The 27,781-nt window shown below is 41.1% G+C and overlaps 1 protein-coding gene across 2 annotated transcripts in view; it reads right to left on the bottom strand.

Annotated features, from left to right (window-relative positions):
* Nucleotides 1-6,307: 6,307 nt before the first annotated feature.
* Nucleotides 6,308-27,781, bottom strand: part of GOSR1 (golgi SNAP receptor complex member 1) — a 37,498-nt gene continuing 16,024 nt past the window's right edge. For both annotated transcript variants that reach the window (XM_037162787.2, XM_037162788.2), the window contains exons 7-9: nt 18,774-18,803; nt 11,055-11,137; nt 6,308-8,244 (exon numbers count right to left, since the gene is read on the bottom strand). In XM_037162787.2, the coding sequence (XP_037018682.1) occupies nt 8,120-8,244; nt 11,055-11,137; nt 18,774-18,803 (238 nt within the window). In that variant the 3' untranslated portion in view covers nt 6,308-8,119. The remainder of the gene's footprint in view (nt 8,245-11,054; nt 11,138-18,773; nt 18,804-27,781) is intronic.

Here is a 27,781-nt window from a genome sequence, read left to right as displayed (position 1 = left end):
TGGTGTGGGACCCACGTGAGCAACGTCCATGGGCGGGGGTGGGGGGACTTGTCAACTTCCAAAGGAATTTCGTGTGAGTGGTTTCTCAGTCTTGGCACTACTGATACATGTTTGCGGCTGGATAATCCTTTCCTGTGTGCGGGGCTGTCCTTTGCTCTGCAGGACATTTGACAGCCTCTCTGGCCTCTACCCACTAAACGGCCAGTAGAATCCACCTCCCCCTGCCCCACCTGTTATGACAGACAAAGATATCTCCAGGCCTTGCTAAACGTCCCTGAGGAGGGGCAAAGTTGGCCCCAGTTGAGACCCCTGGATGGGCAAAGCACCTGGTGCTATGGGAGGCACCTCCCGTGCCAACGGGCCAGCCTGAGCCTGTGGACACGACAGGACATGGGGTGGGACCATCTCTGGGATTTGGGTTCCAAGCTCACAAACAAGCGAATGAGTGTTTAATGTTTGTGGCACTGTTTTATTCCTTCCTCTATTTATTCAGCAACCAGAAAGGACTACTATGTGCCAAGTACTGAGGAAACCATCACAGGGAGGAGTTACTGAGGGATTTAACACCTCATTCTTTCCCACCCTCACAAAGGAGACCTCAGGATTCTGAGAGTTGGGGCTCATCCCGGAAGGTGCGGGGAGGGAGGGAGGTGGGAAGACTGAGGGAGCCGTGAGGAGTTTCCTGGGGAGGCTGTGGGAGACCGACTGGGAGGTGGCAGGAAGTGAGGGGTCGCTGGTGCCCGCTGGTGCCTCGCTCCCTGCTAGTTGGTGTCCCAGTTCCTGGAGTGCCCCCGGGAGTGGCAGCACCTCAAGGAAATGGCCGTGGGGCGGGGTATACTAGGGAGGCCCAATCCCTGGCCCAGGAACTCCTTGGCTAAGGTCCCTGTGACCAAGGGTGACATGGAAGCAGAGCAGCCAATGGCTTCAAGGAGGACATGGGCTCAGACGGTGAGCGTATGAGTGGCGTCTGGTGTGGATTGAGCACCTGTCCCAAATGTTCTGGTCTGTGAAAGACTTCTGAGAGCTTTGTACAACCCAAGAAGCAAAGGGAAGGAGATTCAATTGTGACCAAGACTTTTTTTTTCCGAAGTTCAGCAGGATAAGCACTCTGAATCAGATTCAATTGAATTTAAAGAGTTACATGATGGTTTTGGCATAAAATTCATTGTATCACTCAGGATACAAAGATGAACAGATCCCTGCCCTGGCTCTGCAGGGACTTGCAGTCTTAATGGAACCCCCCCGACCCTACATTACTTATTGAGAACATTCTGAGGAATCACGTACCATTGTAATCTTTTATTCAATTTGATTTCTACAACTGCATCAAGTTGCTAGAGTTCATTTTGCAGATGAGTGATTTAGTAATTGCTCACAGCCTGAAAGTAGCAGATTCCGCACCAGAATGCACGACTTCAGCCTTCAAGCCTCATTCTTTTCACTGCTGACCTCAGTTCATGGGGGCGAGGAACTCCGGTCCCGCAAAGGGCAGCCGGCGGCTATCAGTACAGTGAGTCCTCCCTTCACGTTGATACATTGTGACTTTAAGCAAATGATGTGTAACCAAACCAGTTTTACCACAGGCTAATTGATATTAAAAAGAGTTAACTTGCTTTGGCATCCCTCAAGGTCATAATGAAGCGACACTGAACAAAATGATGTTATTTGAGGACCTGCTGTGCTTTGATCTCTTGGCCTTCTCACCTGAAAAGGACAATCCCACCTCGCTAAGTGAACAGGATTTTGTTGTTTGTATGTGTGGAGTATGCACATACATACACATGCACTTACCCATGTGTATGAAGCAATGCGCCAAACGAGGCCTCCATGCAGTAACTCATGGTAGCACACTGGCATAGGCAATTGGGAGCTGCCAATCCCCGTGCAGGGCTGTGAGGGGTTGGAAGTTGTTTAGGAAGATGCACCACAGAGCTACGTGCAGGGCGGGTTGAGAGGGTCAGATGAGAGGCAGGGCACTCAGGGCAGGGGCTGGCGGTTACACGCAAGCCCGGTAACAAACAACAGGGACCCAGCTGTGGGACAAGCAACGTGGGACAGAAGAAAATGGAGAGGACTGAGTGCTTATTCCAGGGTGAAAAATGCAAAATGCCAGATTGTCAGCATTATCCATAAGAGGGAGAATTGTAAGAATTAAGTGCTGCATGCATTTAGAGATGACTTGTCACTTTGGGGGAAATGATGTTCAAACAATACATACTGGCGCTGACTTACAAGTAGCTACCAGCCCTTCTTCCCTGCTCCCCCTGAAACTATAAGCAATTTCATTAGCAAAGAACCAATCAGATGTTTGAAAATTTCTAAAAGATGTATAGTAATTAAGAGAAAGTTCCCTAAGAGCTTTTATCTCAAAGGAGGGAAGATGATCAGGGCAAGCACAGATCAGGGTAACAAATTACAAGGTAATTTTACAAGGGTGAGGAGAACACTGCCAAGGGTTGCTGGATTCCTCTAAGCAGAGAGCTAGACTTTCAGCACCCAATCTTCTTAGCTTTTAAGCGCCTTCAGAGAGTAAGTAATAAAGAGCTTTGCAAGTCGAGCAGCCCTGCCAAGGGGGGAAGCTTAGCCAAGTAGAGCGGAAGGCATTGGGCGAAAGTGCCTCTGTTCCTCTCTGTTCCAACTCAGCCAGCAAATCTGCATCTTCTCCTGGCTTTTGCTAGAGAAATGAGAGAAAATGTCCTGATAGCAAGTAACTTCAGTGAGAGTCTCCAGCGACCCATTTTTACTTCTAGGCATCTCTGATATCAGACAAGGCACGATGGGGCAGAGCCTCAGACCCTTTCCCAAGGAAAGGCTGGGTTCAGTGGGGGCGGCAGCCTGTTGAAGCCCGTCCGCCCGCACCACCGCCCTGGGGTGGGTGGCACTGACTGAGGACCTGGGCTGAGGTGCCTGGTCTGCCATCTCTATGAAGGTCTCTGCAGTTCTAAACTGGAAGGTACAGAGTTGGGCTGGACATTTGGTTTCAAGTGAAGCCACTGGAAAAAACATTTGTACAAATTGACTGCATTAGTTCTTGTAAAGTGACTTACAAATGAGTCCATTTTATTAAGCATTTGCCTAGTAGTTAACCTTCCTTGAAAATAATCAAGACACAGAGCTTTAAATAGATTCTAAATGTATGGCCTTTAAACAGGCAAAATTGGTGGTTCTTTATAGCTTCTCTTATCATACAGCATGACTTAAAATGCATTTAGTGCAACTATCACAAGATTTCGTTGGCATCAAAGAGCCCTGAAGATTCAGATCCTTGCTTTACTGTTTACTCTGATTTTGAGCAAATTACTTAATCCTTATGGGCTTGTTTCCTTCTGTGAGAACAGGAGGCTAACTCACCAGGTGGTGCTGGGTCTCATGCAGGTCTGTGTGGAGGTGCGCACGCACAGGGCTGGCTGCGCCCATGTGAGGGAGCCACACACACATACACACACACACCCACCCCACCCGCCCGCAGGCAAGAGGTGGCACTGTAGGGGCAGTGTGAGTGGACAGGAGGAAAAAGCCGTGGCGGGTGGCAAGACAGGGAGGACAGCGTGGTCAGATGCCAAGGATGCAGGGGCAATGGGAAGTCACTGCTAACGAGGGTGGGGTTTTTTGGGTGATGAAATGTCCTGTAGTGGCACTGGTTGCACAAGATACTAAAACCCATCTGTAAATTTTTTTTAAAATGGTGAATTATATCTTGATTATACCACTATTTTAAAAAAGGGTCCAGAAAACATAAGGACATTTGGAAAGGTGATAGGAAATGGGGAATTTTCAAATTTTCTGGTGGGGTGGAGGGCTGTTCTGATCTATAGGGTAAAAGTCATCATTTAGGGAGGGCGGGAACATTTTTCTTGCCAAATTCTAAGTTTTATATTCTCGCCATACCTTCTGAAGTTTCATTTTGATAAGTGACTTCTCCTTCACTTCTTGAGCTAAATTATCAGTGGAATATTCGCATGGTGTTTTGGAATGGAAGGTGATGGATATTCAGTACCTGTGCTGTTTCACCCTGGGTCTCGGGACCTCATGAGAAATACTTACCAAACCCAAAGACTTCACATTCGCTACCCCCAAACTGCCTTGGTGGTACTATTCCAAAACAAACAACCATAGGCACAACCATTTAGGTTTCTAATTTATTATTAAATTACATAACAAAGCTTCTTCTATACAGTCAGAAAATGCACATTTAGATGAGAACAAAAATTAAATACAAATACAATTAAACTGGTTTCAAGAAGCCATTTTAAAAGCAAAAACTTAGAAAGTGCATTTGGAATAGATTTTTAAAAACCTATATTGGCATTTTTCACGAGAAAACATCTTCCATCATGGTGAAGTGTGAATGGAATTGATTTCCCTCCCTAAGAGCTAATAGGATGGCAATAAATGCAAATACTTTGATACTAAAGTGAGACCTTGCATATAAAGAAAATGAGAAAGCTTTCTCAAGACATGGCTCCACTTTGTCTAGGCTTCTTATCCAATTAACATTGAGTTACTCGTTCCGTTCTGGCCGGGTGGCTCAGTCGGAGCGCTGTCCTGTACATCGAAAGGTTGCAGGTTCGATTCCCAATCTGGGCACATACCCAGGTTGTGGGTTTGTCCCCGGTTGGGGCATGTATGGGAACTGATTGATGTTTCTCTCTCTCTCAAAAAAAAATCAGCAAACATCCTCAGTGAGGATTAAATAGTTACTTGTTCCTTCCTCATTTTTCTTCTATAAAACTTAAGAATATGCAGATTTATAAAGGAGTAACAAAGATTAGTATATAAAGATCATGATGTAAAGTTTTGCATCTTTTGGAGACCAGGCTAAACCACCCCTATCTCCAAAGGAGAATGGAACACAATCCTTTTTTCTGAGTAGAATCCACTTGTTCTTTAGTTACATTTGCCACAAAGTTCAGTGTAACACTAGCCATGGCCATTTATCCTCATTAGCTTAATATTGCAAGTTAGAAAACCCAATTGCCAAGAAATCGTATCTGGCTAATGATCAAACATAAAGTTACTAGAAACCAAAAAGGCTGGTCCAGTTATTTAAAGTCCTTGTCACCAAGTAGAGATTAGCAGTGAAATAGAAAATTAATGGTGGGATGTAAGTCCCAGGTGCCTCAACTGCACAGAGGCCAAAAGGCTCAAATGTGTCCATTTTTCTATTCAGATGTATTCAGCATCCAAGAGGAAAGAACTAAAGTAAAGCCGTTTGGTTCTAGGTACAGAAAGTGCCTCCCGATGTCTCTCCTCACCGTCTCCATGCTCGGGAGCTGACTCCCTCGCAGGTCTGAGTGTGGGGTGGTCTGGGACACGGCGTTCTCTGCAAAGGGAATTCTGGTACAAAGGAGAGCGGACAGTGGAGAAGGAAAGCCCTTTTCTAACATTAGACAAATGAAGGGTGAGCAACACAGGCTGCAGGGAGTCCTTCAGCATCCCACAGAACAATAAACGCAGAGGCAGCCGGGACAGGGTGACTGAAGCACTTGGATATTTTGGCTTGAACTTCAGTAACAGATTTACAAATTTTTACTAAGTTACCAGCATATGTTAAAACAAAACCTCAGAAGTATACCTTTTGGAATTTTCTGCCTTTATGTTGCCATGGGTTTCCACACTTTTTGTGAAATGGAAAGTTTTGAGCGGTTACAAAAAAGATCCCAAAAGGAACGATCATTATATGAGACAATGGCTGGGGGAGACCACGTCCCCTGAGAGGCAACGTCTGGAAGCAGGAACAGAAAGTTCTTCTCTCTGACAGCTAGGAGAGGAGCTGACTGTTGGCTCCTGAGCCTGGCAATGGGTCTTTAAGGACAGCAAAACAGAAAAGAAAAACCCAAGATGATTAAAAAGTTAAGTGAAAGGGAATCGAAAGGCTTCTTAGGTCAGCTACCCGGGATCCACCCAGAGACCACCGGTAAGCGGCACACTTCTAGTCCTGGCTCTAGGTTTTTTCTCTCAAACGAGGGAACCAAACGCGGAAAGGAGTGTGGTCTTCGCTAACCTGCATTGGGCCCCGGCCACCCTACTGTGGGCTACGGCACCGGGAGCCCAGTCTGACCCGACACCAACACCAACACCAACAGCACGCTTCTTCGACTTCCTTGGAAGAACCGGTTTCTTTATCTTTGTAAAGAAAATAACCAACACAATTCTGTTACTTCATTTCAGCAGAACCCTAATGGAAAGGCCATCAGTCATCAGAAGTGTTTGCTTCCGTAGCTGTGGCTACATCAACTCGGGTCCTGCCACACGATCAGCTTCAATGAATGCACCAAATGACCAGACCAGTAAAAAAGACTGGCAGTATAATTAAATAAATAATTTTATTTATGGTACTTCAGATTTTATAAATGCCAACTATATAGCGACCAAAGTGCTGGCTGAGGTACAACCACCAAGCAAGGCCCTTTGAAAAATCAAAGATGATGAAGTGGCGGGCAGAAAAGCTCTGTCCTCCCGACAGAGAACTGAACATACGGACTTCCCCACCCTTGAGGGCTCACACTGGGAAAACTTAAACTCTCTTTTAAGGGCAGCCCCAATCAACTACTGATCAATCAACCCATATTTAGAAAAATAAAACCCATAGTTCAAAAAAATATCAAATTCCTTTTATACCCAGAACATAATAAAACTTTGACCCCAGAATGAAAAACGTCTCGGCCTCTGCATCAGACCGCGGGTAGTCTGCCCACCGGCCTGTCCATCGGCGTCTGCTGACGCGCTAAAACGTAGTCACGAACCACATGGTAACACCCTGTTACTCCCGGTGGCACAGTCTGAAGCCAGTGCTGTAAATGCTACACCAGATCCAATGGTGAAAAGCAGCCTCCCTTCTGGGTGAGGAGTGCAGGTGCTGGAAGCCTCCGAACCCTCTGTGGTGGTTTGGTTAGACAAGTAATGAACGCACGGAGGCTGAGAAATGGTTAAACTTGAAAAGGACTTGTTGGGTGGTTTCAAGTTCTGTCACTGCCCAGGGATGACAACAGAAGATGGGGCAGATACAGACAGATTCTGTCACGCGCGTCTTCAACAGCAAAACCATTCTCTGGATGTTCGGAAAAGCTGAACACACTTGGAATGAAGAGATTCTCACAGAACACAGAATTCCTGTTACATCAGGTGGTAATTTTTAAAACACCTGCTCATAAGTGGCAGGCATTTACAAATGAAATTCTCCAACTGCGAGCCCTCAATCGAAGTCTCTTTACTGGTGGCCTGTTCACCACGAGACCTCACTGAGGACCGCGCAGCCCCCTCACTCAGCCGTCGGTGTGACTCCGACTCCATGAGGGGTGGCCGGGGCACCGACAGACGCTGGCTGGCAGTTTCTTCTGTCCTGGTAGAACTAAGATTTCATTTTCTCCTAGTAGCGAAAATTAGCCCAACTGAAGAAATAAACAATAATTGACTCCTTAAAAAAAAGCCCGTCATTCCTGATACTTTTCCAGCAATAGTTAAGCCCAGTGTGCACATGATTAAAAACAAGAAAGAACAATGCGTTTTTGCAGTGTTTCTTATTTGAGACCACCTCACCTCTCTTAGAGTTGGCCTGTCAGCGTCTCAAAGAATCTGTGAAAATGGAATTTTCCGTGAATACCAAAAGAGTTGACACAGAGTAGAAATTTATCAAGAAATGACTTGTGATTTTTCATCATGACTATTAAATAAAAGGACAAGAACTGTTTGTATTCACAACCCAATGTGGCAGCTAAAAGGAAAGCCGTCTTTGGATAGAGAGGGGCCTGGTTTTCTGAGGAGTCGGTCGGCTCTAAGACCTGGCTTGTCATCAGCCTCAACACCGTCACCGAAGCACAGACGCCCTCTTTCCGACTGGTTTACTTACCTCCGGGGGAGACAAAAGCAACACAAAGCTATTTCTTATTTTTCTTTTTTTTAAAACTAAAAACAGAAGGAAGTATGTGTTAGAAAAAACAGCACAGGAAAACTGTGGCTTCTGCTCAACCTGACCCTGTCCCAGATCCAGCAGCATCCGTCCTGAATGACCCTGCCGGCCTGGCTAATTATCAGGACAGTCCATGTCTCCTTCCTACTTTTCCGCATTCCAGACCAGGGCCCGAAAGTGGTGGCTGTCCAGAGTCCCGGAGAGGTCCTGTCAATGGAAAGCGTACAGCAGCAACAGGATGGTACAGACCCCAACAATGCCGCCCAGGATGAGGGAGTCTCGCCTCTTCCTAAGGTTGATTCGCTGGATCAGGCTGTTCACAGCAGGAAAGCGATCTTTGGGAAATCTTTATTAAGGTCATATCTGGAAGCTTCTGTAGTGAAAAGTCACAGAACTCACACCAGTGGAGATCAGGAGAACCACAAAGAGTAAGCAACGGGGAGAAAGCCGCACTGAGGGAGTGCAGACTTCAGCAAATACACATGCCCGGACTGCAGATGTCCCGGCCCCCGACGAATGCAGGTGTCACGGTGCACTGCGGCACACAAGTCCGAATGCAAAGATCAAGAGAGAAAGGGGAGGGAGAAAATAACAAGGACAGCTACTATGCATTAAGGGGTTACTGCTAGGCTTCAGGTCAGGTGGTCAGAAACAGGACCACCTCTGCGGGAAGCGTCTGTGTAGCCATGCCTGACCCCGCCATTCCATCTGAGCGCTCCTCCCTCTCCCTCTTCCCCCCACCACACACACACACACTCTCTCTCTCTCTATCCCTTCTCTCAGGAGGCTGACAAGTTTTCCCAGAGGGTTTTGAAGCCTACCATTCCTCTGCCCACGGTGATAAGCTCCCTGGAATTCAGGCAATTGGTGGGAACCAACTCTAGGGTCTGTACAATCAGGCACCACTAATTTTAAAACTTTCTAATTTACTTTGCATCAGTAGGCAGGACATGGTAGGAAAGTAGATTAAACGGCTTTATCGTCCTACTTGGGGAACGTACCAAAAGAGAAGAAAATTTCAACTTTAGAAATTTTATAGCAGTTACAACAGTATTTTCCTTAGTATTTTAAACTGTCTTTGTCCTCTTAGTAGTTTGTGTGTTGTAGACCAAATTACATCCTATAGTGTTTTGTATTTGGTTTTTCACTATATGTCTGCAGGTACACCCTTGCTGTTTATAACAGAGGTGTTATATCAAGGTCGGAGAAACCACCACCAAAGTCACCTGGGACTCTAGGAGCGGCAACGACCCCACTCCCTGTGAAGCCCCACTGCGTTTTCCTGTGACAAACTGACTCCCAGCAGAGACAACATTTGTATACTTACAGGTTCCACATTCTGTATGACTAGGACCATGCTTTCTTCTAATGTGGAATTTCCCTGTGTGTCTAGAATAGAGTTTCATATACTATGGGCATTAATGTGTTTTTTGAATTAAGTAATGAGAGAAGAATACTTTGCAGAAATATTCCTTAAAATGTAGAAGAGTGAGAAGCATAAAGAAATAGGCAAACACTTTTACAAGGTAGAAATCTCATATGGAACAAACGCTTAATCTTTCCTTGCTTGGTAAAAGAAGGGTCAACACTCCGTTTGGGGAAAGTGTGAGGACTCTCGGCATCAGGAAACCCTGTCTACAGTGGACACATTTCTATCCAGTTTATCTTCAGGGAACCTCTCCCCTACCTCCTAAAATAATCTACCTCAGTCCACGTAACAGGATGGAGCTGCCCTCGTCCTCGGCCGCCAGGCACACGTTCGGCCTCAGGCCTGGCCAGTGACTGAGCTGGGAACAGGCAGTGACTCAAGCTGCGGTCAACCACAGTCCGCTGGGGGCATTTCCCACAGCTGTTGGAAAAGACACCCTTTTCCCATGGGGAGGTGAACGGGTAGGAGGTGACTTTTTCAGTCCTCTCTATCACTGTGAGGAGAAGACCTGCCCCAAAATGAGGCCAACACACAGGAGAAGAGGTGGAGTAGGTAGGGGGAGCAGAGCAAAAGAACAGATTCTTGATAATAAAATCTGAGGCCCTGAACACAGCTGTATCGTATTCTACTCCCAGATTTTACAGACATATGAATACATTCATTCTCTCCCTTTCTCCCTTAAGTCAGCCTGAATTTGGTTTCTACTACCACCTCTCTATGGAGTCCTGACTAATTTACGCCCATTTTATTTGATTTTTTTAACACATTCTTTTGAAATGACTGTAATTTGTGATAATGATAAAATGAGATAATGTATAAAACACTATTCTGTAAACTGTATAGCTCTATATAAAATATAAATAATTTTGGATGTGTGGTTTCAGAACAAAATTCACAAAAAAACCCTGGAAAAGACCAACACACTTCAGAATGTTCTTTCCCCTGAGCAACTAAGGTATCAAACTAAAAGTGACTTTAAATTATCCCAGATGAGAAGATACTAAATTTTTGAAAATTATATTGGTCCTTTCCCACTTAGTAACTGGGGAAGGAAACTTTTTCCCCCTAAAAGGCTTGATTTCTTAGTAAACAAAATGTTTCAGAGCTGCAGGCTGGTCAGTTGCCCCGCTGGGTTTCTCAGAGGTGTCAGCAATACTAGTTCCCCTTGGGAAGGGGAGGAATGAAGGAGTGGCCACAACGAACAGGCGGTGAATCTGCCCTAGAGTTCGGCCTGTACCCATCACATTACAGTGAAATACTCTGCGGGCAGTTACAACTCATCTACGAGTATGTCTGTCTCCTTCTTTCCCCCCTTAAGCATCTGCCATTTATTCTCCAAACTGAAAAAAGAAAAAGCATATAATTCATGATGCTTAGGTAAGAATAATGTATACCGTGGAGTTCTAACAATGATATGAGAGCTTTTGAAAAGTAAAACAGTTTTGTGCACAGTTTGAAATTCACATTTATAATTTTTTCACAACCTAATAATAATAAACTCCTGGTGTGCGATCTTTTAGAAATGGCACTAAACAGCACGCACGTTCACGAAGTGGGGTGCAGGGTGCACCTGAGCTGTGTGGTCGGTGATGGCCTCTGCCGCCACTGATGACGGCGACCAGCTGGCTGGGGGTGTAGGGGCCCCGTGAGAGGAAAGCACACTCAGATAATTTTCCCTCAAAGCAACCACAGATTTCAAACTTTCACAAAGGATACTGGCCAAAGTGTTCATTTTGCTCTGAATCGACTTCAACATTCCTCTCTGTGAAGTCATATTTTCTTTTGTTGCCATAGCAATGCTGCAAGAGAAAAAGGGAAGATAATTTAAGAGGATCTACATGGATCCATCATACCCTTACAAGTGAACAGTACACTAAGGTGAACAGCATCATCTTAAAAAGCACTGGGCAGGAAAAAAGAATCACTTCCCAAGTCAAATTCCCACTGTCCTTTCTCTAATGACCACTACATCCCCAGTCCTAGCCTCTGCCATCTTTTTGGGAAGGCAGTAAGCCTTGTCCTGTGTTTCCCCCCGCCTCAAAGTAACAAATGAAATAAGACAGTGACAGACAAATCGCGTACTATAAAGAGCTTCTTAAAATGGTTATATAAGGGGCCAGCTGTTGCAATATCCTTAATCAGGAAAAACTATTGAAGGGGAAACAGGGAATTACAATCATAAAAATAGAACCAAAAGTGTAACATATTACAAAATGTATGTACAACCAGACCTCAATTTATGAAAAGATTATGTTCCAAAAGTCTACTTGAGAACCAACCAAGCAGATTTTAGGACACAAATGCTACATTATGCTGGATTTCTAAGCCAGGTGACAAAGGTCATTAAGCAACCTGAGAGAGAAGGAAAAAAGTCACTGCAGAGTACAGTCTCTCCCATGTAACCACTTTAATATTCTTTTAAAAAAGAATCTCAGTTAATATCTTTTTGCTATCAATGGCAAGATTATTAACTTTTAACAGTCTTCTCTCCCTGACAGCAAAATTCTACAGGGCAGGGTCAGTGTCCACCAGGCAACACACCCACGGTGCTGGCAGAACAGACACACGGACCAATGGACAGAACTGAGAGCCCACAAATGCTTCCACAGATATGTGGGCAAATGATTTTTGACAAAGGAGCCAGACACACAATGGAGAAAAGAAAATCTCTTCAATAAATGGTGCTGAGTCCTGGCTGGTGTAGCTCAGTGAATTGAGTGTGGGCCTGTGAACTAAGGGATCACGGTTTCATCCCCAGTCAGGGAAACCCTGGCCTGGGTTGCAGGCCAGGTCCGCAGTAGGGGACACATGAGAGGCAACCACACACTGATGTTTCTCTCCCACTCTTTCTCTTTCCCGTCCCCCCTCTCTAGAAATAAATAAATAAAATATTAAAAAAAAGAATGAGACTAGATTAGTTTGTTCCATTACACAAAAATTAATTCAAAATGGATCGAAGACCTAAATAGAAGATCTGAAACAACGAAGCACAGAGGAAGACACAGGTACTAAACTTATGGACCTGGGTCACAGAGAAGGTTTTATGAATGTGACCCCAATGGCAAGGGCAGTGAAGGCAAAAATAAATGGATGGGACTACATCAAACTAAAAAGCTTCTGCACAGCAAAACAAACTGACGACAAAACAAAAGGCCACCAACGAATGGGAGACGGTATCTGCAAACAACTCCGACAAGGGGTTAATATCCGAAATACATACAGAACTCATACAATTCAACACCAAACAATCTAATTAAAACATGGGCAGAGACCTGAACAGACACCTTTCCAAAGACATACGAATGGCCATCAGATATATGAAAAGATGTTCAACTTCACTAGCTGTTAGGGAGATGCAAATCAAAACTACAATGAGACACCATCTCACAGCCACTAGAACAGCTATTATCAACAAGACAAGTAATAACAAGTGTTGGAGAGGTTGTGGAGAAAAAGAACCCTCATTCACTGCTGGTGGAATGTAAACTGGTACAACCATTATGGAAAACAGTATGGCGGTTCCTCAAAAAACTAAAAATGGAGCCCTGACCAGTGTGGCTCAGTTGGTTGGGCATCATCCCACAAAGTGAGAAGACGCTGGTTCGATTCCTGGTCAGGGCATGTGTGTGGGTTGCTGTGATGGGTCTCGGGTCAGGATGCCCACAACAGCGGCACCAAGGAGAGGTAACCTGTAGGTGTCTCTCTCTCACACCTGTTGGTGTTTGTCTCCCTCTTTCTCCTTCCCTTTCCCTCTCTCTAAAAATAAACAAATAAAATCTTAAAAAAAACCCTTAAAATAAAGTTACTGTATGACCCAGCAATCCCTATATACCTGAAACACTTGAATACACTTATTTGCAAAGGTATATGCACCCCTATGTTCACTGCAGCGTTATTCACGGTGGCCAAGACATGGAGACAACCTGTGTCCTTTGACAGAGGACTGGATAAAGAGGATGTGGTACATATACACCATGGAATACCACTCGGCCATGAGAAAAGATGAAATACTGCCACTTGTGACAGACAACATGGATGGACCTTGAGAATATCATGCTAAGGATAAGCGTGAAATAAGTCAGCGTGAAATAAGTCAGTCAGAAAAAGCTAAGAACCATATGATTTTATTCATATGTGGGATATAAAACTGAAACTCATGGGCACAGATGACAACCGTATGGTGGTTACCAGAGGGAAGGGGAGTGGAGGGTAGAAAAGGGTCCAAGGGGCAATTACACAGCGACAGAAGATGATCTGACTTTGGGGGGCGGGCACACAATGCAACATACAGATCACGTGCCACAGAAATGCACACTTGAAACCTATATGCCCCTATTCACTAACATCACCTCAATAAATTTAGTAACATTTTTTAAAAAGCAACAGGAAATAGAACATTCTTGAGTAATTCTGAAAATATCTGAAACATTAATTTTAAAAAAAAAGCCTGTTGCTTCAGAAAAGATTCTGGGAAGACGACAGTCAGGGCACAAACTCCTGACCTCATCTGCGGCCCAGTTGGCCCACGCGGGAACACAAGAACAAAGGCAGAGTGCCGTGGCAGGCCCTCTGAGGCCCAAAGTTCTCTTGAGACTGCCAAGGGAAGAAAGGCGGGGAGGGCTGCCCCGCTACACTTTCGCAGGTGAGGGCAGAACTGGGGAGCTGATGGCAGGGCAGACTAGATCGTTCTTCCAGCCTCAGGCAAATACCTCCATTTCACTGCGATCCCGAGGGGCCCGGGAAGAGACAGGGCTGCAGTGAGGGACTGAACTGTGTCCAGTCCCTGAAGCGGGACAAGAACTGCCACATACAGCCAGGAGACTTGTAAGCAGAGAGTTCATGGTCTTCCAGCTGCTGGGAGGAAAAACTGCTGGGCCACCCACTAGTGCCCGGTATGTCCCTGCTACAGGGTCTCTAATGGCCTGACGTGGGGGACTGGCGGAACACATTTTTGGACAGGCAAGACTTGGTATCCTACTGCAGGAAAATGCTAGAGAAAGTACCCTAAGCAAATGACAAATGAATCAACACCGAAATTTCCAGATTTGAGAAGGCATGGAGGAGTGAAAAACAGAACAAAGAAAGCACTGTCTGGAATAGTAAAAGATAAAACATTGGAAGTGACACTGGAATGGTTTAGTAGATTATGGTATAACATGAAATAATATTTGGTTATTAAAAACAATGAGTTGGTATTAATTCTACTAACCTGGAGGGATGTTTGTGACATACTAAATGATTAAAGCAATCCACAGAATGTGTAAATATGAGTCTTTTTTTAATTTTAGGAAAGAAACATTTGGTGTGTATTTGTATGGCCGTAAGAAAGGTATCGGATACGCGGCAGTCAGTTAACACAGGGTACGTCAGGGGAAGAAAGGGAGGGCACCAGAAGGATGCACCTTGTGCGTTTACAGAATTGTTTAATCTGTTACAATGAGAACGCTGTACCTTTAAAATTAGAGGAATTCCACCTGAGTGATTAAGAAATGTGAATAACATCACCAGTACCAAGTCTACTACTATTACTCACCTCAGTACCACTATGAGTCAAGTAATGATTAATAAAGATTTTCTCTAGAGCCTACAAAAGCTCAAGAATTCACGGGATCAGGTATATCTGAGGGCAGGAGTATGGAACAGGGGTAAAAATGGAAATATGTGAAAATTCGTACAAAGAATCGTCAGACCCTAGGTTACCTCCCCCAAACCATGCAGTCAGATGGCTGCCTCCCCTTCCGGAGAAGAGACCTAGAGGCACCGACATTTTGATGTCCCCTGTGAAACAGCCAGGTCCTTCCTGGCCGCCCGCTGTGAGGCCCAGCACTCAGCAAGTCCCACCAGTGGGCACCCAGAATGAGCTTCCAATCACTGGATATTGGAGCCTCACCGTTCAATATGAACCAAGAACCAAGAATTGCCAGATATTTGAGGAGAGCCATTAACAAAAAGGGCAGAGATCTAAAGAAACCAACCAGCAAACAGAAGAGTGAGTCTGAGGAAATAGAGGCAACAAAGGAAGCTAAGGACACTCTAAAATCAACAAATTGAGTAAACCTCCCAGAAAGGAGAAAAACTGGTAAGTGGAAACAGAGAAAAGGTAAGAAAAAGAACTGAAGATGAGTTTCCAGATTATAAGAGCCTACCAAAAGCCTAGTACAACGGACTGAAAAAGATGCACACTAAGCCCATCATGGGATGGTTAAAAACAAACAAAAATACAGGGGGAAAAGGGATGATCCCAAAAACTTTCAGAGAGAAAAAAGCTTATCATATACAAAGGCCCAGAAATTTTAATTGACATTGGACTTAAAAAGCAATACTGGAAACAATGCCTTCAGAATTTCAAAATGATTTTCAAACTAGAATTCTATACACAATGAACCAGAGTGTGGGCAGAACAGAGACATTTTTAGAGGTGAGTGTGGGAGAAGTCCACAAAATGTACCTCCTGTTCTCTCTCAGGAGGCCCCGAAAGGACACGGTCCGGCATAATAAGGGAATAAACTAAGAAGATGAAAGACAGCAAATCCAAGAAACAGGTGATCCAATAAAGGAAATCAGTTTAGGGCAACGGTGAAAGAACATCCCAGGACCAGAAGTACTGAGTACTACCAGGCTCAGAGAACAAGATTAGAGAAGGAAGCAGGCAATGTCAACTTTATAATACACTGAATTTTAGATCCAAAAACACAAAAAGCACAATAAGAGTCAAACTAAAAATGTCCTTTACGTCGTTAGTTCTTATTCATCATTTTGCAGTTTAAGTGTCTATCTATGACAGTATGTGATACATTTAAAATGTGGTTATTTTAAAATAAATTTACAGGATATTTCAAAACTGACCTTATGGTCTTGCATAAAGTAACAGAATTCAAAACTGGGCTTAGTAATCTGAGGCCGATCTTTGAATCATTTTATACCTTTGTTTTTTAAACTGAGACTATTACCAACTCGTGTGCACTCTGATTCAGAAGTAGACAGAGAAGAGTAAAAACTAATTTCTGCAGAGCACTTTGTATTCCTTGGAGAATGGGTATCACCACCATACATTATGTTATTCTTTTGTTGACTATGCATGACTTCCAGTACTGCACCAAGATATCCAGACATACTTTCCCATCTCATTATTTAGAGTCAAGTTGAGTGAAATCTGGGTTGTTGATATTTCAAGGGTCAAATACTAAGAGATAAGATAATATAGGCTCCAAATAATATATAATGCTTTTTTAAAAAATGATAAATCACTGATGTGCTTACTGGAACTTCAACTTTCTTACCTATTTTGTGAACTACTCAGACACATATTTTTTCAACAAAAGATAATACCAGTTACACAGTTAAAGCTAAAGAATGTAAAATATTAAAATATAATTTTCAATAAATCGATGCTAAAGTTTACAATAAGTTGTGTACTTTAAAAATGTATCTCCAAAAGAAAAAAGGAAATTTTTACACATATAGAGTTTGTAAAAATAATTATTTGACACTTAAAAATCATCCATAAGTAATATTATCATCCATAAGTAACCATAACTAGGTTTATATTCAGTGAAATTTAAAGTGATACCTATCATATTTTGACACAAAGGGCATTAGTGAAATAAAAGGCCTTCTAATGACATGTTTTTTGTTTTTTAATTAGCAAAATAACAGTAGCAGTGATTCAGTGGTTCTCAAATGTTCCTACCCTGTGCAGCACTCCAAATTTGTTTACTCATATACCAACCTTTAAATAGGCCCGTGTTGAATTTAAAAGCTTAATTAAGGCAGCCTGGCCCTAGAAGATCAGGCAGAAAGAGGAGGAAATAAAAGGAAGAAAAAAAGGGCTATAAGGAAACTAAAAGTCTGTGGCAAAAGGGGATCTGACTCCGTGTGCCCCAGAGTGCACAGATGAAAGGGAAAGGCAGCGTCACAAGGAGACCCTCTGGTTGACCAGCAGGCAATTCTGTAAAAGCTACTTAAGTTCAGGTAGAAAACCCAAGTGCATAAAACTTAAACAAAATTCCGAAATGTAAAACTGTGTATTGTAAAAGATTACAATTGATTAAGGTTATCATTAAATAACAGAAACATTATAATCCATTGAATAAAACAAGAATCCACAAGTCCATATCAATATGTGGGGTAAATACATAGGCTACGAACACTAAAATATTTAGGGGGAAACAGGCATCACTTCTGCAACGTATTTTCAAGTAGTTCAGGGGAAAAAATCATGAAAAAGCAAATGTAACAAAATGTTAACATTTGGGGAATCTAGTAAAGGGTATACAGGAATCCTTTGTACTACTGGAAGTCTTCTGAAATCTGAAATGGTATCAAATAAAAAGTAAAAAGAATGCAATAATAACAAGCTACCATTTACAGATTACCTAGTACTGGCCAGGCACTGCACCAGCCACTTGACTCATATTATCTTTAATCTTCACAACACTCTTTTAGGGTAGGTATTCCCATCAATCCCATATTTTTAAACACATAATAAAATGGAGGCCCCAGGTAACTTACTCAAGAACAGAGGTCTAATAATAGGGCAGCCAGGGTTCAAAGCAAATCACACTCCAAGGCATGTACTCTTTGTACAAGAGTCAGTGCAGTAGTGGTTTAGACAGAGCCCTGGTTCCCGAGTTAGGGAGACTCAGATTCTCCAATACTACTTATTTGTCATGTGGCCAGAGGTCTATCACTAATCTTAATTTCTTTTTTGTTTTGGAGATAGATATGTAATCGATGAGCGTCTATCTCACAGGTTACTGAGGAGATTAAATAAATGAAGCAGGTAAGGCACTTGAGCACCACAGCAGCTTACAGTGAGAACCGCAGTGTCACTGCTGCTGTCGTGCACTCCAACCGCCTCTTCTGAAAAGCAACGCTTTGGACATTACTGAATTCCAGAGTGCAGAGGCCACACCTGGCTAACCTACTTTCTTACTGTCATAACACAGGTATTTAAAAATTCATTAAACCTAGAGAATTAAGCAGTTTGAACCAAAAAATAAATGTTCCTTCCTAAATCAACAAACTACTTCAATGTTATTATAGAGAATACTAAATATTACCAGTGCAGATTTCCTACAGCTATTCAAACCAAATCTACATAAATGGTATAAGTACGACATTTACCAAATCACACGTTTAAGATCGTTTTCCATTAAAAAATGAGAATAAAAAGATGGAGGCTTAAAAAATTGAATATAAATTAATCAGAAAAATCAACCTAGGTAAAACAGCCTAATTCTAGTATTTCTGGAAACAAATATTTTGGACTTCAAAGGTCTCTTATAAAGGTAAGATACAGTAAAAATATATTATGATGTTATTAAAGTTTCATCTTTAAGGGGGTGAATTAACTTTAAATATAGGGTTAAACTGATTTGTTCATTTATGTGCAAACAAAAACTACAATAAAGTAAAACAAGAAATTATTCCTACCTTATTGTCTCTTCTATCAGACGATCTGAGCTGCAATAAAAAAATTCAAATTCTGGAATTATTAAGAGTACATTTAAAACATGCACTTAACTTTTCTATATTTTCTAGGTAGATTAATTTTCCATCCATCTATTAAACAGAATATCCAGACTTTTGAATGCACAAGAAGATGATTCTGGACTCTGAAATAACTTTAATTTATTTACATATATAATTTTCACCTTACTTTTATTTGTTGGCTTAAACCTATTTCTTTCACAGAGAAGATTAAAATCAGAATGGTTTTAATGTCAGTATAAATAAATGAAATTTCTTTAATCTAGATAGCTCAAAAGTTGTCACTATTGCCCATTCTAAGCTTAAGAGTTACAACCAGTTTGTTGAGACAGGACAGGCAAATACAGTTCTGATGCCCATAAGTAGTAATTATGTACACCTTAAAGTTTCTTCCTTTTTTGGGAAACTAAACCAAATCTCAGCGTATCATGCTTCAGAATCTGAATACAGAAACCAAGTGCTCCCTTGATCTGTGAAGTGTCTACCTTTATGTATCACACACTGGAATAAAAGAAATTCCCCCCCAAAACGGTTTCAGGGAGGAATTTATAGGTAGCTAACTTTGGTAAAGGGGCACTTTTACAACAGAAAGTAGGGGAAAATGCCCAGGTATCTGGATCCACTTGGCACAGTGCATGGTGCACAGTAGGCACTCAAATAAACACCTGCATATTTTCCCAATACTTCTTTTCAAAAGAATTTCTAAACAAAATAAAACAAAACCACACTCATACATATGGACAACAGACCGGAGTTACCAGAGGAGAGGGGGTGGGATGAAATGGCCAACGGGGGTCACATAGAGGGAGACGGATAGAAACTAGAATTTTGGTGGTCAGCTCTCTCTTGTATATACAGATGTCAAATTATAATGTAACCCGAAAAGTTATGTAGCTATCACTTCAAAAACAAACAAACAGGAGAGTTCTGGCTAAGATGGGGGTGTAGGTAGAAACTCTTTGCTTCCTCGTACAACCAAAAGGAAGATAACAACCAATCTAAAAGCAGTAAACAACCAGAAGTGCCAGAAAATCAAACTGCATGGAGCTCCGACAATTAAGGAATTGAAACAGTCAAACAGAAAAACCAGACAGGTGCACCAAGACAAAGAAATATGGCCCAAATGAAAGAACAGAGCAAAGCTTCAGAAACAGAGATAAGCAATGAGGAGACAGCCAACCTACCTGGTGGAGAATTTAAAGCCCTGGTAACCAAAATGCTCACAGAACTAATTGAGCTTGGACCGAATGAACTGATTGCTCATTGAACTGACTGAGTCAAAAAATGAAAAAACAAATGAAAGATACCCAAAATGAAATAAAGCAAAATATTCAGGGAACCAACAGTGACAGGAAGGAAACCAGGACTCAAAGCAATGATTTAGAACAAAACGAAGAAATAAACATCCAACTGGAACAGAATGAAGAAACAAGAATTTAAAAAAATGAAGACAGGCTAAGGACCCTCTGGGACAACCTGAAATGTTCCAATATCCAAATTACACGGGTGCTAGAAGGAAAAGAACCACAGCAAGAAATTGAAAATGTATTTGAAAAAATAATGACGGAAAACTTCCTCAATCTGCAGAAGGAAATAGACTTCCAGAAAAGCCCAGAGAGTCCCAAAGAAGTTGGACCCAAGAAGAAATATACCAAGGCACATCATCATTAAGTTACCTATGATTAAATATAAAGAGAGACTCTTAGAAGCAGCAACAGGAAAGGAGAAAGTTACCTACGAAGGAGTTCCAATTAGACCACCAACTGATTTCTCAAAAGAGACCTTGCAGGCAAGAAGGGGCTGCAAAGAAGTATCTAAAGTCATGAAAGGCAAGGACCTACATTCGAGATTACTCTATCCAGCAAAGCTTTCATTTAGAATGGAAGGGCAGATAAAGTGCTACCCAGATAAGGTCAAGTTAAAGGAGTTCATCATTGTCAAGCCATTATTATAAGAAATGTTAAGGGGACTTATCTAAGAAAAAGATAAAAAATATGAACAGTAAAATGACAACAAACTCACAACTATCAACAAATGAACCTAAAAGACAAAAAACAAAAACTAAGCAGACAACTAGAACAGGAACAAAATCAGAGAAATGGATATCGCATGGAGGGTTTTCAGTGGGGAGGGGGAAGGGAGGAATGGGGGGGAAGGTACAGGAAAGAAGAAGCATAATTGGTAGGCATGAAATAGATGGGGAGAGATTAAAATGATATAGGAAACAGAGGACTCAAAGAACTAGTCAGTACAACCCATGGACATGAACTAAGGAGGGGGATGCTGGAGGGTTGGGGGTAGGGGGGATAGAGGGGGATAAAGGGGGATAAATTGGGAGAACTAATAGCATAGTCAATAAAATACACTTAAAAATAAATAAACAAATAAATTCTACATTCATCCTATAAACTAATAGTTTGAAGTTTCATGATAAAACAGTGGACCAGGAAATGTAATTTACTGTATGAATCAGGGAACAAAGAGGAGCTTCAAAAATGTCACAAACATCTTATATACATCCTATGATTAAGAATTTCAAAAATGTGAAAGATGACGGATTATTAGTTTTAATTCTTTTTTTGGTAGAGTCTTTAGGGTTTTGTTATTTTTTTATCTTTAGAGGGGAAGGGAAGGAGAGAGGGAGAGAAACATCAATGTATGGTTGCCTTTCATGCGTACCCTGCTGGGAATTGGCCTGCAGGGAACTGGTCTGCAACCCAGGCATGTGCCCTGACTGGGAATCGAACCGCGATTGTCTGGTTCGCAGGCCCGTGCTCAGTCGACTGAGCTACACCAGCCAGGGCTGAAAGATGATGGATTAAAAGCCAGACTGTACGTGGCTTTGTGAATGCTGGGTCTAGCAATTACAGTTTTTTCCCCAGACTCTGAGACGCACCCCACCACCCCTTTGGGAGTAATAATGGTTGTTAATGCTGCTGTTGAGTTCTGTTTACATTTACATTGGTGAAATATTGTTATTTATGTTGTTAAATATTTTTAATATTTAATTATATTTTACCACATTTTTTGCTTCAAAAAAATTTTTTCTCTATTTTCCTCCTCTAAAACCTAGGTGCATCTTATGGTCCAAAAAATACGGTAGCTCTGTGATATTCGGCAAGTTACTCTGTGCTTCAGTTTTCTCAACTGTAAAATGGCAATGATAATAAGAGCTATTTGTTAATAGGAATATATATATGCACTTAGATATATAAAAGGAATATATACACACACACATCCAGCTAGTGTGATACCCACCACTTTCAGAACTTGGCAAATCACTTAGATAGCACCTACCTGGAATCTTCTTTTAAAGTTTAAGAATAGGTGATTAAGTAAGTAACAAGTAAATGTGTGAGTAAGTAAATGAGAAAATAAGTACATAATACAAACTTTAAACTGATCCCTTTGTAAACTGCAACTGATGAAGTTATCATCAATGAATCAGATCATTTATATCAAGCGGGTGGTGATCCACTCCTTCACTTACAGTTCACCAGAGAGACCCTAAGGTCTGTTAACAGAATGTAATCAAACTGTAGTAGGATACAAAACCTGTTTGAGTGCTAACAGATTTTTATGTTACAGATAACATTTGGAAAACACAGAAAAACGAAGGTGAAAGTAGAAATTTAGCACCATGTGTTGAAAAGACTATCTTTTCTCCTATTACTTGTCTTTGCTTCTCTGTCAAAGACCAGCGACTCAGCCTCTGGGCTGTCTACTCCATCCACTGATCTGTGTGTGTAGTCTTTCGACAACGCCACAGGGTCTCCATTACACACCATATGCATGCAACAGGAAATCGAGCTGAAGTGGGGAAGAAATTTTGTTTCCTTTTCTCCCTCTGCAAGTATTTTAACCAAACATTTTGGTGCAAATAAGTGCTTAATGTCAACAAATCTGTTTAACTATAGCAGAAGCAGAAAGCTTAAGAACAATGTGGGGAATCACGTTGCCCTCTGCTGTTTTTTACATAAATGGTATTTAAGAAGTTCTAAAAATCCTTAAAAACTACCTGAATCATAAAACACCTATGAAATACTAAGTGTTTTCTAATTTTTGCTGAAACCTCTAAAAAATAACTTGTATATCGATGTGTTAATCTGCTTACATTTAAAAAATTGAATATCTGTCATTATGTTTTTCACAATTCTTTAACCAATATAATCATAGAAACTCAATAGTATTATCAACCATGACATTCATGAAACTACAAAGAATAAAGTAACTAGTTACTCTTTCTTACATCCCAGAACCTGAGTTTTAGCCAAGGCTCGAGCTCGTGGCTGTATGAACGCGCCTCATGGAGCTTCATGAGGCTCAAAAGAGTTAATGTACAAGCCTACAGATACGTGGTGACAGAGATGAAAGCTCTTTAATGTCTCCTAGTGTCCCTCTTGCTCTGCAATCCCCTTTCCCAGTTATCAACATAAACTGCTTATATTTCAAAGTTCAGCTCAAAAGTCACATCCTTTGTGAAGCTTTCCCCATCCCATCTATACATCCAGGCTGAACCAATTCCTCTTTATAATGTATGTTTTCATGGCTCTTTGCTCTTTGTCAACTCTTTTGAGAATATAACAAGCATTTAAGACATGTCAGACATTGTAATATAAGCTGGGGAACAGTATCTTAATTTTGCAAAATTTAAGTTTTTCCATATACATTATCTCATTTCTTTTTTAAAAAATATTTTACTTATTTATTTTTAGAGCGAGGGGAGAGGAGGGAGACAAAGAGGTAGAGAAACATCAGTGTGTGGTTGCCTCTCATGCACCCCCTACTGGGGTCCTGGCCTGTAACCCAGGCATGTGCCCTGAGTGGGAATCGAACCTGTGATGCTTTGGTTTGCAGGCCTGAGCTCAATCCACTGAGCCACACCAACCAGGGCTCATTTAATTCTTTTTAAAATATAGTATTTTACAGGATAGCTTAATTATCTGTTTATTTCTCTAACCAGATGAGTTCCCATGGGTTAGACAATGAGTCTGATTCATCTTTGATGCCCCAGAGTCTAGTACAATACCTAGCTCACAGGAGATACTCATTAAATACTTAAATGAACAAATAAATGAGATACTTGTTGGAGTAATAAAATAGCAGTCAAGAGTTAACGCTGAAATAATCCTTACAAATTTCCATAGCGGGTGAGAAGGGTACATACAGTAGTCCCCCCTTATCCATGATTTCACTTTCTGTGGCTTCAGCTGCCCATGGCCAACCATGGTTCAAAAATATTAAGTGGAAAATTCCAGAAATAAACAATTCTTAAGTTTTAAATTGCGTGCTGTCTAAACGGCATGATGAAATCTCGCATCGTGCTGCTCGGTCTGACCTGGGCTGTGAGTGATCTGACCGGCGTGTCCACGCCGTGGATGCTGCCCACCGCCAGCCTCTCCGCTGACGTTCTGGCTATCAGATCGGCTGTTACAGTCCTGCAGTGCTCGTGTTCAAGTCTCCCTTATTTCACTTAGTGATGGCCCCAGAGTGCAAGAGTAGTGATGCTGGCAATTCAGATATACCAGAGGGAAGCCGTAAAGTGCTTCCCATAAGTGAAAATGTGAAAGTTCTCAATTTAACAAAGAAAAAAATTGTATGCGGAAGTTGCTAAGATCTATGGTAAGAATGACTCTTCTGTTTGTAAACTGTGAAGAAGAAAAAAAGAAATTCATGTTGGTTTTGCTGCTATACTTCACACTGAAAATGTTACAGCCACAGTGCGTAAGTGTTAAGGTGGAAAAGGCATTAAATTTGTGGGTAGAAGACACGAACAGAAAAGTTGTTCCAAATGATAACAATGTGCTGCACCAGAAAGCACTGGGCCTGTACAAAGACTTCAGCAGGGACCCCTGAAACGAGTGACCACACATAACTTTTATTACAGTATACTGTTAAAATTGTTCTATTACAGTATACTGTTAAAATTGTTCTATTAGCTGTTGTTAATCTCTTACTGTACCTAATTTATAAATTAAACTTTATATTAGGTATGTATAGGAAAAAACAGTCTATATAGGGTTTGGTTCTATCCACGGGGGTCTTGGAACGTATCCCTCGCTGGTAACACATCTGGGGAGAGAAAATTCCTCAGTATAGCAGAGCACCTGCTACTCAAGTTTTATTGTTTAAGAAAGCCATGTACCAAATGAAGGTGAATTTGATTTCACTACAGCTCAAAGTGAAGGAAAATGAGTTCTAAATAAAAGCTCCTAACTATATCATTCCTACTTTGTAAAACTGGACGTTATCAAATTAATATAAACATAAGCAAAGTTATGTTCAGAATAATATTAATTTGTTATTTCAATATGGCAGACAATCGTACTACCTGAGACACATGGAGCTTTGACTATGTAATTTTGAAATAATTCATGAATGGAATGACAGATATATACTGAAATAATCGAATGCAACAAGTTCTTGTAGACTAAAAATGCAATTCTCTATTAAGCAAATGACCTGCTATATGGAAGGGTTCTCAAATTCTTTGCATATTTTATGGCTACTACTACTATTACATCTAGTTTCTTCTATTTACTTTCCATTTCTTACTTAAAAGCATTGTTTTCTTAGAATCACCTCACTATCATTACCTTATAAATTGTGCTTTTTCCTTGGAGTGTTTCACAAAGAAATAAAGTACGTGTGTGCATGTGTATAAACCATTTTATCGTAGTTGCCAGGTAAATAACAATCATCAGCAAATATGAAGGCAGAAGTGAGGCTGAAGGGCAAATGCTGTTGTCCAGATAACTGGTCAGGTGTATTTATCAGCCAACTGACTTCCCCAATGTTGGCTTTATGACGCGTAACATTCGAGCTTGTATCTCAACAAAACTATACTGCTGGGTTCATAGATAGTTAAGAAAGCTAAAGTCAAATCCTGAATGCTGAGAGTTTACTATGTTACCTCACTCACAGATGTTATAATATCACCAGTGTTTAAATGAATTGTATATTTATTAAATAATATACAGGGTGGGGCAAAAGTGGGTTCACAGTTGCTTATATGGAAAATATACAATAATAAATAATAATATAAGAATAAACTCTGTGTTTCACCTACTCACAACCTAAAACCTACTGGTACTTTTGCCCCACCCTATACCAAAGATTTCTGTGATAAAAATCACTCCTTCGAAAGGACACTGAATTATGGTGATCATATCTCATACTTTTAAAATACGGTCATAGTCTGTTAATACAACTAGAATTTCATTTCATGCAGATTATTCTGACATCAAAAGTATTTCAAATTCTAAGACATGTAAATTGACAGTGTATATACAGCAAAAGTTTTTCTCCTTTAGCATTTGTTTTTCTTATTCTTTTTTAAAATGATTTTATTTATTTACTTTTAGACAGGGGAAGTGAAGGAGAGGGAGAGAAATATCGATGTGTGGCTGCCTCTTGTTCGCCCTCAACTAAAGCCTGCAACCCAGGCATGTGCCCTGACTGGGAATGGAACAGGCAACCCTTTGGTTCACAGGCCAGTGCTCAATCCACTGAGCCACACCAGCCAGGGCTATGTTTTTCTTACTCTTATACCTCTTATTACATTCTATTTTATACAAAAATGCCTCATAGTTTACTAAGCCTTTTACATGCATTTACTTAGCAACTCTGTGAAGCAGACACCACAGAATCACCTTCCAGGGGCAGTGCGGTACTGCAGAAGCAACACCTCTGGTTAGAGGATCTGAGTTTGGATTTATTAGCCTGAGGTCTCAGGAAAATTCAGCTAAAATCACAAAATAAAAAGTGAAACCACTTAAAAAAACCCCTCACCCAAGGATGTTCATTGATTTGAGAGAGAGAGAGAAAGAGAGATTGATCTCTCCGTGAGAGAGAAACATTGATCAGTTGCTTCCTGCACGTGCCCTGACCAGGGACTTAATTCACAACCTAGGTAAGTGTCCTGACCGGGGTCCAACTCGCACCCTTTTGGTGAATGGGGTGATACTCCAACCAACTGAGCCATCTGGCCTGGGCCAGACTTGTTTTTAGTCTTAACAATTTCTCAAATTCATTAATTCATATTCCATCCAACTTCATCCTGTCTCAGTTTCTCTATGAATAAAATGAGCACATACAAAATCTTTCACAAGAATATTGTAAGGAACGTGAGTAAAGTGTATCATATATAAAATTGAGAAACAAGAATAGAAAATACCTTTCTGATTTCTAATTCTCCTGTCATTTTTATAACTGGGAATAAACTATTTAAGACATGACTCCCTGAACTGTTTTTTCCTATAAAGTGGACAATATGCAACTCCTAAAGGGTTTTCTTTGAATTATTAAAATAAATGTCAAATTACAAATTTTCATATAAAATTTATAATAAACAATGTGTTCTGAAATAAAGAAACAGAAGATATTAATTCATATAATTACTCTGGTATATCTGTTTTCAATAATAAATCATTCTTAAAGTAATTCAACTACATTTGTTCAATTTTTTTGGAGGCAATAAATATAAAAACACTGACACAATCTAATCCTTATCCTGTGCTACTAGAGGATCTTAGCCCTTAAATTAGTCTGTATCCCAATATATTAATATACTTTTAAATGTAATGCAAAAATTCTCTTTATCAAATACAAAATGAACAACCAACACTATGAACTATAAACACACTCTAGGAAAGACTGCCCCCTTGTGCCAGTCCGTGATACTCAGCAGACTGAGGAAGAACACCAACCAGGGTTTCACTAGGTTCCAACAGAAGCACCCAGACTTCTAAAAAGGTCTCAATCTTTCCATGTTCTGATTTCAACAGTTTACACTTAAAGTGGTAACCTTTAAAAAAAACAAACTGTATACTACATTAAGCTCATAAGAACATGATTAATTTATGACATTCAGCACCAAATCTCAGCATAACTCATTACATTGAATAATCATGGATATCAGCAGCTCAAATGCTCAGGGGCCGAGCTCACAG

The sequence above is a fragment of the Artibeus jamaicensis genome, unplaced genomic scaffold (assembly GCF_021234435.1).
Source record: "Artibeus jamaicensis isolate MK-2021 breed Jamaican fruit bat unplaced genomic scaffold, CSHL_Jam_final contig_2790, whole genome shotgun sequence".
In the NCBI taxonomy this organism is placed as follows: Eukaryota; Metazoa; Chordata; class Mammalia; order Chiroptera; family Phyllostomidae; genus Artibeus; species Artibeus jamaicensis.
This window is presented reverse-complemented; position numbering and strand designations above follow the sequence as displayed.